Source organism: Octopus bimaculoides, chromosome 3 (genome assembly GCF_001194135.2).
Source record: "Octopus bimaculoides isolate UCB-OBI-ISO-001 chromosome 3, ASM119413v2, whole genome shotgun sequence".
NCBI lineage: Eukaryota > Metazoa > Mollusca > Cephalopoda > Octopoda > Octopodidae > Octopus > Octopus bimaculoides.
Window position 1 is genome coordinate 147,046,473 of NC_068983.1, and position 17,260 is coordinate 147,063,732.

Below are 17,260 nucleotides of genomic sequence, written 5' to 3' on the forward strand. Positions count from 1 at the left end.
AGCTTCTTACCAAACAGCCACGCATATTCATATATATATATATATATATATGTATATATATACATACATAGACACCCACTACCTACTTTTCTACCTTCTACTTGTTTCAGATATTAGACTGCTGTCATTCGGGGGCGGTGCCTTGAAGAGTTTTGTTGAAGAAATCAACCTCATCACTTATTTTAAAGATTGGTACTTATTCTATCGGTCATTTTTTGCTAACCTCTGAGTTACGAGTTACGGAGATGTAAATAAACCAATGTCGGTTGTCGAGCATTAACAACACAAACATACAGATACATGCACACGCACACACATTCGCACACATATATAACGGTCTTCTTTCAGTTTGCATCTAACAAATCCACTCACTTTGGTCGGCCGGGCTATAGTTGAAGACACTTGCAACGATACTGCACGTGAAAGAAAATAAATGTTTGCCATGGATCCTCTTGGGTTCATAGAGGGAGAGTTGTAATGGAATGGTAGCTTCTTCCCATCTTCTCCGTTTCACACTTTAATTCTTCTTCTCTCTCACGCAAACACCCACATGCCCACACATATACACATCCTTCTCAGGATGGGTATTATCACGTATATTATTGTATGCTTTGTGTAAGAACATTCAATACCAACTTTTAATGTTTAAAGGTAAGTTTAACATTTGGCTTGTTCTCTTTCATGTAGTTCTACTGAACAAAATTTTAGCACCAGGTAAGAACTGCTACCTCGGTTAGTATATGTATGTGTATGTATATGAATCTCTCTCTATATATGTGTATATTTGTATATGTCTGTGTATCATGTATGTATGCGTGTGTGTATGTGTGAGTGTAGGTATATATGCATACATACGCATATATACACAAATAAATGATAGGCACAACATGACCAAATGGCTTAAGAAGTTTACTTTACAATCAGGATGTCTTCGTTTCGATGCTCTAACAATCCTGCATAATATGTGTGTGTGTGAGTGTGTGTGTGTGTGTGTGTGTGTGTGTGTGTGTGTGTGTGTGTGTGAACATACACATGCATATGCATGCATGTGGTTTATTGCATCTGTCTGTTGATGTAAATGAACCAACAATGTTAATGTTCACTATTCTGAGAAATATTCAATTTTGCACGAGACATTATTGAATATCATATAGTAAAAAAGAAATGGCATCTATCTATACTTACGTTGAGCTTGTCCAAATGCAGTTAAAGCCGCAAGTACTAATAATGTCAGATAGGTACGACGAGAGTGACAAGGATATGTCTTCATCTTCGTCATCTGTAAATAAATAGATTATAATTTATGACATATCATTGACAAAACAGTTACCTCTGCAGGTTAGTTGTAAATGTGTTAGTACTGTTCAAAGTGTTGCTAGTCCAGATAAAGCATAGAACATTATGATGATGGGGATGATATTCATCATAATGATGAGAAATTTGCTAGTGGTGGTGATACAACTGGTAATCGTGACATGGATTTATATATGCATACATATACAGTGATTTTCCTGTTACCTGAAGAGTGCAAATAACTATGAAATATATACGGAGTTTTGCATTTTGTCAGATTAAAAATAATATCGGTCATCAACTACTATTACTTTTGGCATATCTAGCCTAACTGGCTATCTAAAGTCATACATGTGATATATTTTCCACTCCAAACAGATCAGGTGTTAGAACGTAACAGACCAGACCTAGTGGTGGTCGACAAGATGCACCACATGTGCTATGTAGTTGATGCTGCATGCCCCCTTGACCCACGGATAGTCAAGAAGGAAGGCGAAAAAATAGATAAATACAACACTCCTAGGTGCGAAATAGCCCTGCTATGGAAAATGGAAAAGATGAAGATAATGCCAATTATTGTTGAGTCCTTGGGGACAGTATCAGAAGGCATATCCAGAGGAAGATAAAGGAAATAGATAAAGGATAGAACTGTTACAAAATGTTTGCTTCAATGGCACGGCCAGAATAATCAGTAAAGTACTTGATGGCTGAAAAGAAGAGATAGCAGAGTACCGTAGGCTGCAGGGTACTGTAGGCTGCCTATAACGCATGCAAGACTCCAGGAAGTAATAATAATAATAATAATAATAATAATCTTTTCTACTCTAGGCACAAGGCCCAAAATTTTGAGGGAAGGGGGCCTGTCGATTAGATCGACCTCCGTACGTAACTGGTACATAATTTATCGACCCCGAAAGGATGAAAGGCAAAATTGACGTATAATAATAATAATAATAATAATAAAGAAATAGACAAAGCAAAACACCAACAATCGCTGAGAAGCTCAAGACTCAAAGCAGAGACTAAAGAATTTTTAATTGTAGCACAAGACCAAAGCCTTCCCACCAGAAATTACCAAAAACATGTCATGAAAAGAAACATAACAAGTAACTGCAGAATATGTGGAGATGGACAAAAAACAATAAATCATATTGTTTCTGGCTGCCCAGTCCTCGTTAAGAAGGAATATATTCACAGATACAACAGAGTTGGGACTTATATACACTGGATAGTATAGGCACACACCAGAAAAGGTCACAGAAAATGAGAAAGCAACCATACTATGGGATATGCTAATACACACAGATAGAGAAATTAAGGCCAATAAGCCGAATATAGTTGTCAGAGATAATGAAGAAAAAAATGCTTTCTAATCGATGTATCAATACCAACAGATGACAACGTTTCTCTAAAAGAAACGGAGAAACTTTCAAAATACAAAGACCTGAAAATAGAGGTAAATCGAATGTGGAGTCTAAAAACAGAAACAATTCCTTTCATAAGGCGCATTAGATATGATAAAAAATATTCAGGCAAATACATAACAAAAACACCAAGACTTACAAATGTATATAACATACAGAAAATGGCACTACTAGGAACCGCACGCATCCTACGTAAAACACTTTTAATACAGTAACAGCAAGAGCATCACAACAAACCACAGCACATACCCAAGGCACACAGCGCTGCGCTTGGTAGTGCTGTGAAAGCACGTGATAAAAATAAGACTACTGAATAAAAATAATGATAATAATGATGATGATGATAATGATAATGATGATGATGATGATGGTGATGATTTCATTTATTTACCACAAGGGTGAAGGATGAGGGGGACAATACAAAGACAGACATAAAATATGGGGGTTTACATATAATGAGATGATAAAGAAAATGGTATGAAAGTAAGTATACACAGTAAACACTGAAAAAGAAGGGACATATGCATAGCATACAAAAGTTTAGAAAAAAATAAAGAGGGAGGGGGGCAAGATAGAGATGTGCCCCTCCTAATACAGGAAGACCTCTAGGGATAATCGAAGAACCCCACTGTCCGAGGTTTCCATGAAACCCCATTTTCTTCAATTCATTCTCTCCGACTCACAGATCTACACTTAGTGTGATACCACCCACTCTTGCCATTTTCGCAACTTTCGCCCAACTTTCAATAAACTCACTCGAGAACAGCTCTTCCCTTTCCACTCTCAATTTCCTTTTCAAGTGAAACTTGAAAAAGTCAATGAGAGCTCTACCAAGGAGGAATGTATTTTTCCTCATGCCTTGTTGCCTTGTTCACCAAACAATCTCTTTCGCCATAGCCACCAGGAAAAGGAAAACTGCCTTGCCTGCCTGATTGAAGTAGGGCGGCGGTGCGATCATCACTACAAAATCGGCCGACAGACGGATCCGTCCCACACGTAACAACAGCTGTTCGACACGACCCCAAAAGTCAGCAAGCCTGGACACTGAACGAGGGCGTGCAGGATGGTTTCGTCATTCTGCGCGCACCTCGAACGAGCCCGTCTGACAGCACATCCGTACATGTAGAGTTTATGTCGAACCAATAGCGTGCCCAGTAGCACTGCCAGACCATGGACATCTGGAAATTTTCCATAATAGTTCCCGATAGGAAAGTCCTCCGGAACAGACTAACCAGTTCGTTCTCGTCGGTACCCAGTTTCCCTGAGAATGTCGACGCACTTTTCCGTCACTAATCCTCTATAAATTTTCTAAAGCGGAACATAAACCGATCTCATTGCCCGACTGGTAGAGGGCTGTGAGCACCTACGGCATTCTAGGGCCAGGCGCCCCGTTGCGGTCTTTTCTTCACCCAAGACTGCAACTCAATCAAGGGAGACAAGCTGTGGAAAGACGAACCTCAGAAATGGAGCCCACACACGCTCACCGTCCAGAAATCGTTGCAGGTGGTGTAACCTAAAAGCGTGTCTACACATTAGGATCCACAGCATATCGAATCCGCCACTCAGAGGATACTGGCAACAGACTGGCTGACTGACCATTGGAATACGTCCCTTCCACAAGAATTTAAATAAGAAACGCTGCAGCCTGGTCAAGTAGCAACCAGGACAAGGCACGACGGTCAGGTGATGAATGATAACGAAGGCGATGTAAGCATTCGCTACCTCTGCCTGACCTTTCAGGGACAGTTTCCTCTCAGCCCATTTCTGGGTAAGACTTGCCATTACATTTTAATCAACTAAATATGAACCATTTGTTACACAATGCGTCTCCATCTTTCCTTTAAGTTGAAAATACCCTCTTCCCAGAATTGAGGTGGTTTCATGGCAAAGAATTCATCAAGGTATCTTTTTACGTCCTCCAAGGAATTGAAATTCTTCCCATTAAGACTATTCTGCAGAGACCTGAATAAGTGGAAATCCGAAGGAGCAATATCTGGTGAATATGGAGGGTAGAGTAACACATCCCAGTCGAGCTGCAGCAATTTTTGTCAGGTTCCCAAAGAAACTTGCGGTCTTGCATTATCATGTTGGAAAACAACACCCTTCCTGTTGGCCAATTCTGGACGTTTCTCTTGAATTGCTGCTTTTAACTCGTCTAGTTGTGTGCAGTATTTCTCAGAATTAATTGTCTAGTTACTTGGGAGAAGCTCATAGTACAGAATTCCTTTCACATCCCACCAGACACAAAGCAAAACTTTTTAAGGCTGGCTAAGGGTGACTCATGTCGCTTACTCCGGAATCGCTTTCTTTGAACATTTCAGTAGATAATCCATTTCTCATCATCTGTCACAATTTGCTTTTAAAAAGGCACGTTTTCCTTCCGTTTATAAAGCGAATCACAGATGGAAATGCGATCCAAAAGGTTCTTCTCACTCAACTCATGTGGTACCCAAACATCGTAGCGATTAGTGTACCCAAGCTTTACCAGGTGCTCATGAACGACGGATTTTGATAGGTTGAGGCTTTCTGCCAATTCTCGGGTTGTGCAATGTGGGTTATTCTCAATTAATGACTTGATTTGGTCATCATCTGTAGTGGATGGTCTGCCTATTCGCTCTTTAACAATAAGGCTACAATCTCCAGCTCGGAACCTTGCGAACAACTTCCGTGCAGTTCTTTCGGGTAAAGAAACATCACCGTAAATTGCACATATTTCTTTGGTTACTTGTGAGGCATTTTTCCCTTTACGGAAAAAGAAAAGCATCAAGTGCCGAAAATGAACTTTCTTATCTTCCATTTTAAAGGGTTACAAAATTAACACAGGTTATAGGAACATAAACCTTCTTCCACGAAAAGATAGCTTAAACTGTGCTCTAAATGGAAGTGTAGTCAAATCTTATTTTATAGACTCAACCATGTTCTAAAATAAGTCGAAAGGTAAGCTACTATAAATCGGCACGAACTTTCCGGACAGCCCAATAGTTCCAACTTATTTGGTCTTCCTGAGCCGAAACTTCATTTTTCGAAACTCCTCTCTCCACCCCGTCGGAAAAATGTTTCCCCACAAATTTCTTTATAATCGTAATCTATGCCGTTTGAAAGGTATTTGTATAAAATTTCATTAAAAGATATCCATTTTCCTGAAAGTTATGGCGGAAAAAATTCGAATCGTGTGAATTTTCCTAAACAACTCTCCCTACCCCTAGAAAAATTATTTTCCATAAATCCCTACACATTCTGAATCCACATTAACTAAGCGGTATTTGTTGAAAATTTCGTTAAAAAGTATCCATTTTTCTGGAAATTAGGAGGCAACAAATTCGGGGTTTGGGGGTTAACATCTGTAGTTATACCAGTACCTTCATAAATAGCCCAAACGGTGCATAATGGGGAAATTCTCTGAAAGTAACATGGTCTTGAAATGGGAAAATTGTTTACATTATATAACAATTCCTTTTGCATTTTTGTAGAAGTGAGCACATATACCATAGATAAATGTTGTTACTGGAGTTAAAGTTATCCCTGAAGTTCTATTTCTGAAGTTCTATTTCTATTTCAATAAAACCTTAAACATGAACTTGTAACCCAGACCTGTGATTACACGAACAAATTGAAATATTTAAGTGAATCATCATAAAATTAACTTTCATTTCAGTGCTATATTGAAATCAGCTTCCATGTTTTATAAACTGAACCGTCAGTGACACAACGGGTCACGGGTAGTGTAGTAGTCATTAAAGATTGGGAAGAAAATACGTGTAGACTAATAGATGTAAGTGTTCTCTCTGATAAAAAAATATATCTGTAAAGCAATTTGACAAACTAAGTAACTACAAGGAACTGGAAATTGAAATACAAAAATGCAGCATCTTAAAGCCTGAACTGTTCTTGTTATTGCATGATTAGAAAGAGGTGTCAGAAACATCTAGATAAGATCGCAGAAGAAATCCAAAAGATTGTGCTGGCAAGTACTGCCCACATCCTTAGAAAAACTCTATACATTTAAATGTCTGTGATGTATTACATGAAGATATTTCGCTGCTACCCCTGTCAAATGCATTCATATAGTCGATCCATGCAGTATTCGAATTATACTTTTTGTGACAGTTTTCAAGGATCAGCTTATTAATCAATAATTGATTTTACAAATATGCATCATCATCCTCATCATCGTCGTCGTCGTCGTCGTCGTTGTTGTCAAGAGACGTTTCAGACATATTAAATTCAATTGCATTCAATATAGACAATAAGAAAATTTTAAACATTTGAAGACCATCGTAGGATAGGTCTTTTTATGATATTTGAAAATTGTATGTCAATGACCTAAATTACATTGCAATTTTGTATTCATACTTGTGTCAGAAATGTTTATGGTGTGCATTTACGATCTTGTGTCGGTGAATTGATATTGAAATTCAACACGGATCTATCACGCTACACTGGTAAAGTTGACCTCAGTGGAATTTGAACTCAGAATGTAAAGACGGGCGAAATACTGCTAAGCATTTCGCCCAGCGTGCTGACGATTCTGCCAGCTCACAGCCTTATACTAATAACTCGCGGGACCCGTGAATATTTCACGGAATTAAGGGTAAACCTATTGGATTATTTCTGAAAACTTTATCCAAAAGACCTGAAAGCGTAGCCTCTGTTGTGTCTGTATGGAAATATAGTCACTCGACTGCTACTCATTGAAAAGTGAAAGAAATTGGAATACGATGGTTTCTTAATGCATTCTATATACTTTATGCACGAGTTTATAGAAAGCACTCATAAAATAAATATTCACTCTTATTTTTCCCGGGATTGCGCACTTTTGCGCTTCCCCAACCAGCCTACCGACGACAAGTGCCAACCTTTTCGCTAACACCTTGGCCAAAATCTTAAACTCTGTGTTTAACAGAGTTATGGATCGAAAATTCCTTTGTATATCCCTATTGTCGGTATTCTTTCTCAACAGCGTTACCACATCCCGGCTAACAGCACTAGGAATTCTTGGAACTGCATACATTGCTTCAAGTACTGTCAGTCTTAGGTCCTTGTTGTGACTTGACAGACAGTACAACCCCGCGGTAGACACTATATCTTCAATCAACAACATCACGATACTGGATACTGCGCGACGTCTTAACTACTACTACTACCACTACTACTACCACTACCACTACCACTACTACTACTACTACTACTAATAATAATAATAATAATGCATTTTTATATCTTAACTACGATGTGATGTTCCATAGATAGACCCCTTTGTCGTAAATACGATGTAGTATTTTATAGATAGATTACTATGGTTTTGCTAAAACTTTGAGGTGTTGTTCATAGATTTCTATATCTTACCTATGCTATGCCGAGCTTGTGGACACGCCACTCAAAAATCTAGACTCCTATACAAAAATTTGTTCCCATGCTGGAATATCGGCGAGTTTACCTGTTTCCTCTGCACCCCCCTCTCTCACTCGATCTTCAGTGCTGCTGTAAGCATTCACCACGATAGGATGGCTATTTAACACCCCCGACCAAAAATATGTCAGCCTTTTCTATTACTTCAAACTATGAAATATCACTGTATGTGATTCAAAGAATGGAGATGTTTTTGGAAAATTATCTATGTTTGCTAAAACTTTGAGATACTCTTTACTCTTTACTCTTTTACTCTTTTACTTGTTTCAGTCATTTGACTGTGGCCATGCTGGAGCACTGCCTTTTAGTCGAACTAATCGACCCCAGGACTTATTCTTTATAAGCCTAGTACTTATTCTATCGGTCTCTTTAGCCGAACCGCTAAGTTATGGGGACGTAAACACACCAGCATCGGTTGTCAAGCGATGTTGGGGGAGGGACAAACACAGACACACAAACATATACACATACATACAAATATATATACACATATACGACGGGCTTCTTTCAGTTTCCGTCTACCAAATCCACTCACAAGGCTTTGGTCGGCCCGAGGCTATAGTAGAAGACACTTGCCCAAGGTGCCACGCAGTGGGACTGAACCCGGGACCATGTGGTTGGTAAGCAAGCTACTTACAGATTCCTTTATCATAAATACGATGTGTTTATAGATAGATTACTGTAGTTTTACTAAAACTTTGAAATGTTGTTCATTGATTTCTATATCTTAGCTATGCTATGCCCAACTTGTCGACACTCCTCTCAAAAATCCCCTCCCATCCACCTCCAATCCACAACCAGGCCTGTCAACTACCAGTTCAATCAAATAGCCTGTATTAGTAGATACAACACCCCACTCTCCTATTTAGCGCCGCAACAATATCAGTAGTTAAACCAACAGCCGTTAATCTGCCATCATTAATGTTTAACGAAATAGCGGAGACAGTATTAGTACCTCTAGGCTTTATACTAATAAAATGATTATAGGAATAAGAGTGAAACTATAATAGTGAACAAGTAACTAATAAGGTAGGGATTATAGTAGTAATAGTGGAATTATAATAGTGAGCAAGTAAATAATAACAAGGAGTAGTAGCAAGCAAAGCCAAAATGGAATGATATGACAATAGAACAAAGCAATTAAGGCAAAACAGATTTTTTGAAGGAAATCAGAAGAAACTGTTTCCGAAACTAGATGGACAATTACACGTAACAATGATACAAGATGCAGAGGAAGGCAGAGCATTCTGGAGAGAGGCTTCCTACAGAGCATAATGATGAAGCGGAGTGGCTGCATGAAATCCAATGTAGGTTAAGAAATATAGAAGGCCAAGAAGACAAAAACAACTACAAAAGTGATAAAAACGCAGTTAAGAAAACTCCCAAATTAGAAGCGCCCAGGACCGGACGGAGTCCAAGGTTATGGATGAAGAAGCTGAGAGGGCTCCATGAAAGGATAGCGAAACAGCTTGGCGAGTGCTCGCAGGAAGGCGCAATACCCAGTTGGATGACAAAGAGAAAGACATTGCGATGTGCTAAGGATCCTGAAAAGGAAAATGTTGTATCCGACTTTCGGCCAATATCGTGTCTTCTGCTAATGTGGAAACTATTATAAGGTGTTTTGGCCGATGAGATATTTAGAAAAAAGTGGGCTGCTACATATTGAACAGAAAGGGTTCCGAAAGAGGAGCCGGAGAACCAGTGATCAGCTCTTAATCGATAATCTAGTTATCAGAAGCTGCAAGACAGAACACAAATCTGAGCAAGGCATGGGTTGACTATCGAAAAGCATACGATATGATACCACACTCCTGGATAATAAGAACAATGGAAATGTATGGAGTAGCAGAAAATATGAGAAGATTTATAAGGAACAGTATGAAATGGTGAAGAACGGAATTGATAGCAGGGGATCAAGTATTAGAAGAGGTGAAAATCAAGAGAGGAATCTTCCAGGGGGACAGTGTGTCCCCACTGATATTTGTGCTGAAATACTATAGAAAACAAAGTTGGGGTATGACCTGGGAAGAGGTAAGAGAAAACTGAACCCCTTGCTTTCATGCTTTCACAAAAAGTGAGGTAGAACTGGACAGCCTAGTCCAGTCTGTGCGGATTTTCTCCAGTGATATTAAGATGGAGTTTGGGCTCACAAAATGCGCTACGATGGTGATGAGATGAGGAAAGTTTGTCAGGGCAGAAGAGTTATGTTTGCCGAGTGGTGAAATGATGAAGGCGGTTCAACCTCAATCCAGCTATAAATACCTGAGAATACTTGAGGCAGATGAAATTAAACACAACATGAAGGAAAAAACAAAAAGAGTGTACCTGCAGTGAGTGAGAAAAATACTGGCTTCAAAGTTGAATGCCAGAAAGATAATTTCCACAATAAACTCGCGCAGTCGCTGAACTGGACAGAGGAGGAGCTAAAGGAAATGGACAGAAAGTCAAGAAAGCTCCTAACGATGCATGGAACCCATCATCCACGTCGTAATACTATTGTCTTATGTTCCCTTTTAAACAATAATATGAACGAAGACGCTAGTTTTGATAACAAAAATACCTGACAAGCTTCCACCGACGTTCTAGCCTTCCAACCGGAAGTTCTTTACACTTAATTTTATCGCTGTCCATAGAGTCCGTCGTGTTTTACGATTCGTTATCAGTTTTGTCCTCAAAATTGTTACTCGTGTCAGCGAAAATTATATTCCCGTGACTTTTCCTGCCGTCATAAACTGGTCTGTTTTGTGTTCGAAAGTTATGCCCCTCCACGCTATTTTTCGCTTGCGAACTTGTAAACAATTCTCAAATACTAATATTTGGGCGCAAGGCCCTAAAATTATTTAGTTTTTTTTTTCTGGGGACAAAGACTATTGAGGACAAAGCAAATATGAAATCGCGAAACTTGCTATGCTTACTATTTTCAGATGGGGTGTTCTCCAAAATATTCATAGCAATGAACTCTTTCATTCGAGTTCAAATAATATTAATTTCTCTTAAAAAGACAAAATTATTTTGATTTCTTGAAATTATCACCTTTTTGTTTTCGTCACCTAAAGCCAACTAACGTTTCTTGTAGTCAATATCTTTTGACAAGAAGGCAGCGAGCTGGCAAAATCGTTAGTACGCTGGGCGAAAAATGCTAAGTGGTATTTCGTCTGCCGTAGCGTTCTGAGTTCAAATTCCGCCGAGGTCGACTTTGCCTTTCATCCTTTCGGATTAAATAAGTACCAGTTACCCAATGGGATCGATGTAATCCTTTTGTCTGTCCTTGTTTGTCCCCATTATGTTTAGCCCCTTGTGGGCAATAAAGAAATAAAAAATTTTTGACAAGAAGGCAGCGAGCTGGCAGAAACGTTAGCACGCCGGGCGAAATACTTAGCAGTATTTCGTCTGTATTACGTTCTGAGTTCAAATTCCGCCGAGGTCGACTTTGCCTTTCATCCTTTCGAAGTCGATAAATTGAGTACCAGTTGTGATCTGCGGTCGATCTAATCGACTAGCCTCCTCCCCCAAAATTTCGGGCCTTGTGCCTGGAGTAGAAAAAATAATATTTTTTGACAAGGTTTCCACCATATTATTCTTCCCATGAAACTCTTTCCTCTGAAATAAACCTCGAACGCAGAATAGTTATGGAAACAGCTTAGGCAATAGGCTAAATACCCTTAGAAAACGGTGAGGGAAGGGTGACCCACAAGCTGCTACAGTGTATCGAAACTCGTATCTCTCAAACTCCAACTCCATACAGCTAAGCGGCTCCAAAAGCTAAGCGACCCACAAGTACCGTATTTTATAATGCTAAATATCTTAAAATGCAAAAATATTCATCTCATAGAACTATTTCATTAGAATACAATTATTGTAGAGTTTCTTTTACAATAGCTGAGATATTTTCATTCAAAATCAATTTGGCGGGTTTCTTACCGTATGCTTCGTCACTTAAATCCGCACTACTTTTTGTAGTTAATACATTTTAACGGTATTTTCATCAAAAAATTCTTCTCAATGACCACATTCTTTTAAACCAAATTAATATATATTTTTCTTTTACAATAACTGAGATATTTTGATTCAAATTCAACTTTTCGTATTTCTCTCCCATTCTTGACCTCACATATTTTGATCTAACTTATCTTAATGAACCAAATTTCAATTATTTTATCTCAAATTGTATCTTAGGACTGGACGATCATTGCTACAAAACGGCATTCAACTTGGTTGAGAACCGAATTAGTAATGAAGCCTAGAAGTGCTTGCGAGTAGCTAAAAATTAACCTTAAGAATATATTCACCTAATACTACTGTAGGCGAATGATAAAGACATGGCATTGAATTTGGTTGAGAAGTGAATTAATGACAAAGCCTTGATGAGCTTGTAAGTCACTAAAATTTGATCTTAAGAAAACTCCGAAGGGCCGATTCAAACGGTGTTTTACAAAAAATTAAAAATTCGAATGCAGAATAGCAGCTTAGATTGGCTCTGGCAGGTTGTTACAAAGAATCGAACCTAGCATGTCCAGAACTCCAGTGAAGCGCTCTGTACCATTAAGTTCAGTGAGCCATGTAATCAGGTGCGATCATTATGCTAAATATCATAAGCGGACTAAAATATTTTGATTAGTTAAAACGTTAACCATTTTTCTGTCACTTAAGGCAACATTATTTTTTCTAGCGAGTTATTTTATTAAGTTCCTCATTTATTAAGTCAACTTGAGTTAAATGATTTAGCTAGAAACTTGGGTTTTACTAAAGAAAAGTCAGAACTACTGGGCTCCAGGTTGAAACAATGGAATATTTTACACGATGATGTAAAATGCTCGTATTTTCGAAAACGCCATACAGAATTGCATGAATTTTTTACGGAGAAAGACTGTATTTGTTTTTGTTGTGGTGTTGAAGGACTCCTACGTGAGAGGGGGTACGGCCATAATCCTGAAGTCACTTCATAGATTCCAGCAAAGCAATCCTAAAAGCTGTTTTGCTGCATAATGGCAATCAAAAACATTCAATACCACTAGCACATGCTGTAGGATTAAAGGAAACTTATAAGTCAATGGATGAAATTTTGCACTTGATTAAATATTCTGAGCACAAGTGGAATATATGCGGGGACTTAAAAGTTACTGGTTTGCTTCTTTGGTTGCAAATGGGGTATACAAAGCGTCAGTGCTTTTTGTGCCTTTGGAACAGCAGAGATGACAAGCATCCTTATGATCAAAAAGAGTGGCCAAAGAGAAGTTATTTCACTCCAGGGGAAAGGCAACGTTAAATATATCCCTTTAGTTGACCCTCAGAAAATTTACCTTCCTCCTTTACACATTAAAATTGGTTTGTTTAAGAATTTTGTTAAAGCCATGAATGAAGACGGTGAAGGATTCAAATATCTCAGTGAAAAATTTGTTTCTAGCAAGAGTGAAGCTAAGATTAAAACTGGTGTTTTTAATGGACCAGAAATTCGCACACTAATTTGTGATGAGCCTTTTCAAGAAAAATTAAGCTCAGTAGAGAAATCTGCTTGGGAAAAGTTTGTTTCTCTTGTAAAAAATTTTTGGGGAAAATGAAAAATCATCTACGTTACCCTTGTGAATAATATTTTTTTTTTAACTTATAAGCAACATGGAGCAAGAATGTTTCTAAAAATTCATTTTATCCACTCTCATCTTGACTTTTTTCCACCCAATATGGATGATGTAAGCGATGAGCATGGTGAACGATTTCATCGAGAAATCAAAGAGCTAGAAAGCTGCCACAGTGGCTACTACTGGTTTTTAAAATGAAAAACGGACATGCAACATAAGCGTAAAAGAAGACACCAAAGCTATTTTTGAAAAACATAAAATTAATAATATTCACTTTACACTTTTCTTTTGTGTTTTATTGGTTTTAGAGGTACTTGTCCACCTAGTTGCTATTGTTCTTATATGAAATAACGGTAATTTACGCTTAATATAACATTCATATTATTTGTCATGAATTTTCACATTATTGTAATCTTGATAGCAGTATAATAATGATAGTGCAAAAACGTGACGTGCTATAGCAAAATTGATTGCAGATTCGGAATCAGCGCTTCCAAATTACCGAATGAGTACCATTTCGTCTAATAGTAGCAAAAATTTTGATGTCTAGTGTCATCAATTAGCTTACGTCAAAAATAGCTTTTAGGGGACAACGGCCGAGAAAAGGTTGAGAATCTATGTCATAGATGAAGTGGAAGTGAATGTGAAGAAGTGAGTACAGTATTGCACATCTGATTTTTTTCAAAGAGGATACACGAACTGGTTTCCACGTTGACGCTAATGTATCGCTTGGGATGGAGCCTATGTTCAATGTTAGGTTTGTGTCGAATATGAGTGTGTGTGTTTGTTTTTGGATTTAATTTTTATTGTTTTCTGCAAGTCTTTCTACATATTTATTGTTGCATTAAGATCAGGTTAGACATGAAAGTGAAGACGAGCGGTTTAGTAGTTAAGGCTTTCAGCTTACGATCGTATGCAACACGTCTTATTAAGCGAATCAAACCACAGAATTTCAGTCGGGAACGATTATATAACTATTTTCACCAGGTAAATAAAAGATTAGATTATTGTTGCTCTATATAAAGAAAAAAGCACTCGCAATTATTTTCCACAATATATATATTAAGAGAGAATGGGAGAGAGAGAGAGAGACAACAGAGAGGGAATGAATGTATTATGAAAAGACATTGAACTGTGAAATGTAACTGCAATACAGAATAAAATATCCTAAAAAGAAACTTATGATGTCTTACCTATCTTTGCCTCTGTCACGATAGCTTTCCTTCTTTATGAACACTTCATTAAATTAAATTTCATTCAGCCAATCAGAACACTTCAAATCAGAATAAGTTGTAATTTTGTGTATGTATAATTACGTCATTGTGTGCGTAAAAAAACGTGTGGTATATGTTTTTTTGGGCGGGGACGGGTGTTTATATGTGAATATAATATCTGTGTATTTGTGTGTGTGTGTGTGTGCGTTTGAGGATATCTGTGTTTGTGTAAATTTATGGTTACGGGAGCATACTTTTCCACGTGAATGGGTATGTATGTTTCTGTTGTATTTGGTTACTGGTATGGGTGTATGCCTATGTGTGTATGAATGTGAGTATTTTTATATGTAGAATGTGTAGATGATATATATGAATGTACATGAAATGATATCAACAGCATGAAAATATAGTTAAGTATCTATCATTGAAAGTTCTATCCCACTGCACTGCATATTTGGTCAATGTCCTCTACTAGGGTTTCGGTTCAACTGGAATCTTCTGAAAGAAGAGTGAGTGCACGTGTAGAAAACCGTCTATTTTACTGCTGGTGGAGATAACTATTTGTGTGTGTGTGTGTGTGTGTGTGTGTGTGTGTGTGTGTGTGTGTGTGTGTGTGTGTGTGTGTGTGTGTGTGTGTGTATCACGCATCCATATTTTACCAAGTTGTTTTAGAAACAGAATCAAACGCCTTCGTATTGTCTTCTTGTAGTCTAGCTATGCATTCAACAAATTTCGGTGGTGCCGTTTCTTTCATTGAGGACAGCTTAGTTGATGAGGGGTTGTTCGGCACAGTCGCAAACTCCTTTCTTTCCTTCTTCCTGTTCGGCAGTCATTACATAGTGTTTCACAGTGGACTTGGAGGAAAACATTTAAGTAACCTGGGTACAATTTATACATGATATTCAGGCATGCCATGAGTCTGTAGTCTCTGGCCAAGTGTATTTCCTGGTACATGCAGCCATCATCCAGTCTGGTGCATCGGGAGGATGGAGGGACAAGCATAGGATCGGTGTCCAGGTAGCCTTTGAGTGCTTCAAGATACATCTCAGACAACACCTAGAGAACATCAAAGAGAGAAATAAGTAATTCAGGAGTGTATTCGAAAGCAAATGTGATAACATTTTGAGAGTAGGTGAAAAACTCTGAGTGTAGTTATTCCGTTGTGAATCTAAAGTTGCTGGGTGGACTCATTTAAGCAGAGACTTGGAGGAGAAATACTCATCATGCCAACAGAAAGTGGTGCATGTTTTCATATCCCGCAAACTATATTAATACCAATAACATGGACAGGTGTAGAAAATTCTCCAAAAGTAAATAAGTATATCACATCACACCTAGAAGGCTAAGCTTTTATCATCTAGGAACAGAAGATTGCTATTAAATACCTGGTGAACAGAAGAGATAGAAATGCTTGTAGACCTCCACACTGCGACAGAAAATGCTGTACCAGTGTAGAGGATATTACTCACATCATCAGCTACTGTCTCAAAATGTCTGCTAGATATTACCTCGGCATGAGACATAGCATTGTCACAAAGGCAGTTTGCAATGTCATAGGAAAGAAGGACAGCCCTAAGTCATATTTAAGTCACATTAGAACTTGAATTCATTCACACCTATAAAACAATAAATATTGGGGGATCATCCCGATAAGAATAGCCATTAGTGTAAGCACAACAGGCCATACATTGTCCTTATGGCAAAAGAGCGCAAAAGACATGCACTACAGTAAAGATTGGTTGCTCAACTGATTTGAATGTTGCATCAAAAACTGTAGAAAAGAGAACATTTAAGGAGAACTAATAAGAAACTCGTAGCGCTTACACCCCAATTACAGATTCTCGTGCGTACCCATTATCAAAAGAGCTATGTAAAAACCTAGAAAAACTTGGATTTTGCATAGAAGAACAAACGAAACTAATCCATGTTCTTCAAGTACAATCAATTAGTGGTACAAGTAATATCTGTGAAACATTCCAAGGGTTATTCCTGTGAGTTTCCTAATTTGAACAAATGAAAAACATGTAAAATGCTTCAAGGACGCTGCATATGAATTTCCAGGGTCATACATGTCCACATATACATATGGAATGCATGAACAGACAGACATCTAAGAGTGAGGCACAAACACTTGTATACTAAAGGGAAACTCATATCTACCTCACAAGAAGAAAAATTATTAAAAGTTATTCATGAGCACATGCATGCATAGATACAAATATCAACCGATTCAGACGACCACACATTCCCAATACCTGACTTAACTGAAACAAAAGAGCCTTGTCACTTATTTAGTTGCTAGCTTGAATTCTCACAATAAAAAAATAAATCCAAAATAAAACGC

The 17,260-nt window shown here is 38.0% G+C and overlaps 2 protein-coding genes across 2 annotated transcripts in view; both read right to left on the bottom strand.

Annotated features, from left to right (window-relative positions):
* LOC106884077 (MAM and LDL-receptor class A domain-containing protein 1) overlaps positions 1–15,039 on the bottom strand; it is a 79,006-nt gene extending 63,967 nt beyond the window's left edge. The window contains exons 1-2 of the mRNA XM_014935296.2: positions 14,896–15,039; positions 1,186–1,279 (exon numbers count right to left, since the gene is read on the bottom strand). Coding sequence (XP_014790782.2) covers positions 1,186–1,279 — 94 coding nt within the window. The 5' untranslated portion in view covers positions 14,896–15,039. The remainder of the gene's footprint in view (positions 1–1,185; positions 1,280–14,895) is intronic.
* Positions 1–17,260, bottom strand: part of LOC106875508 (serine protease 48) — a 466,125-nt gene that overhangs the window by 126,876 nt on the left and 321,989 nt on the right. The gene's annotated exons all lie outside the window — the stretch shown is intronic.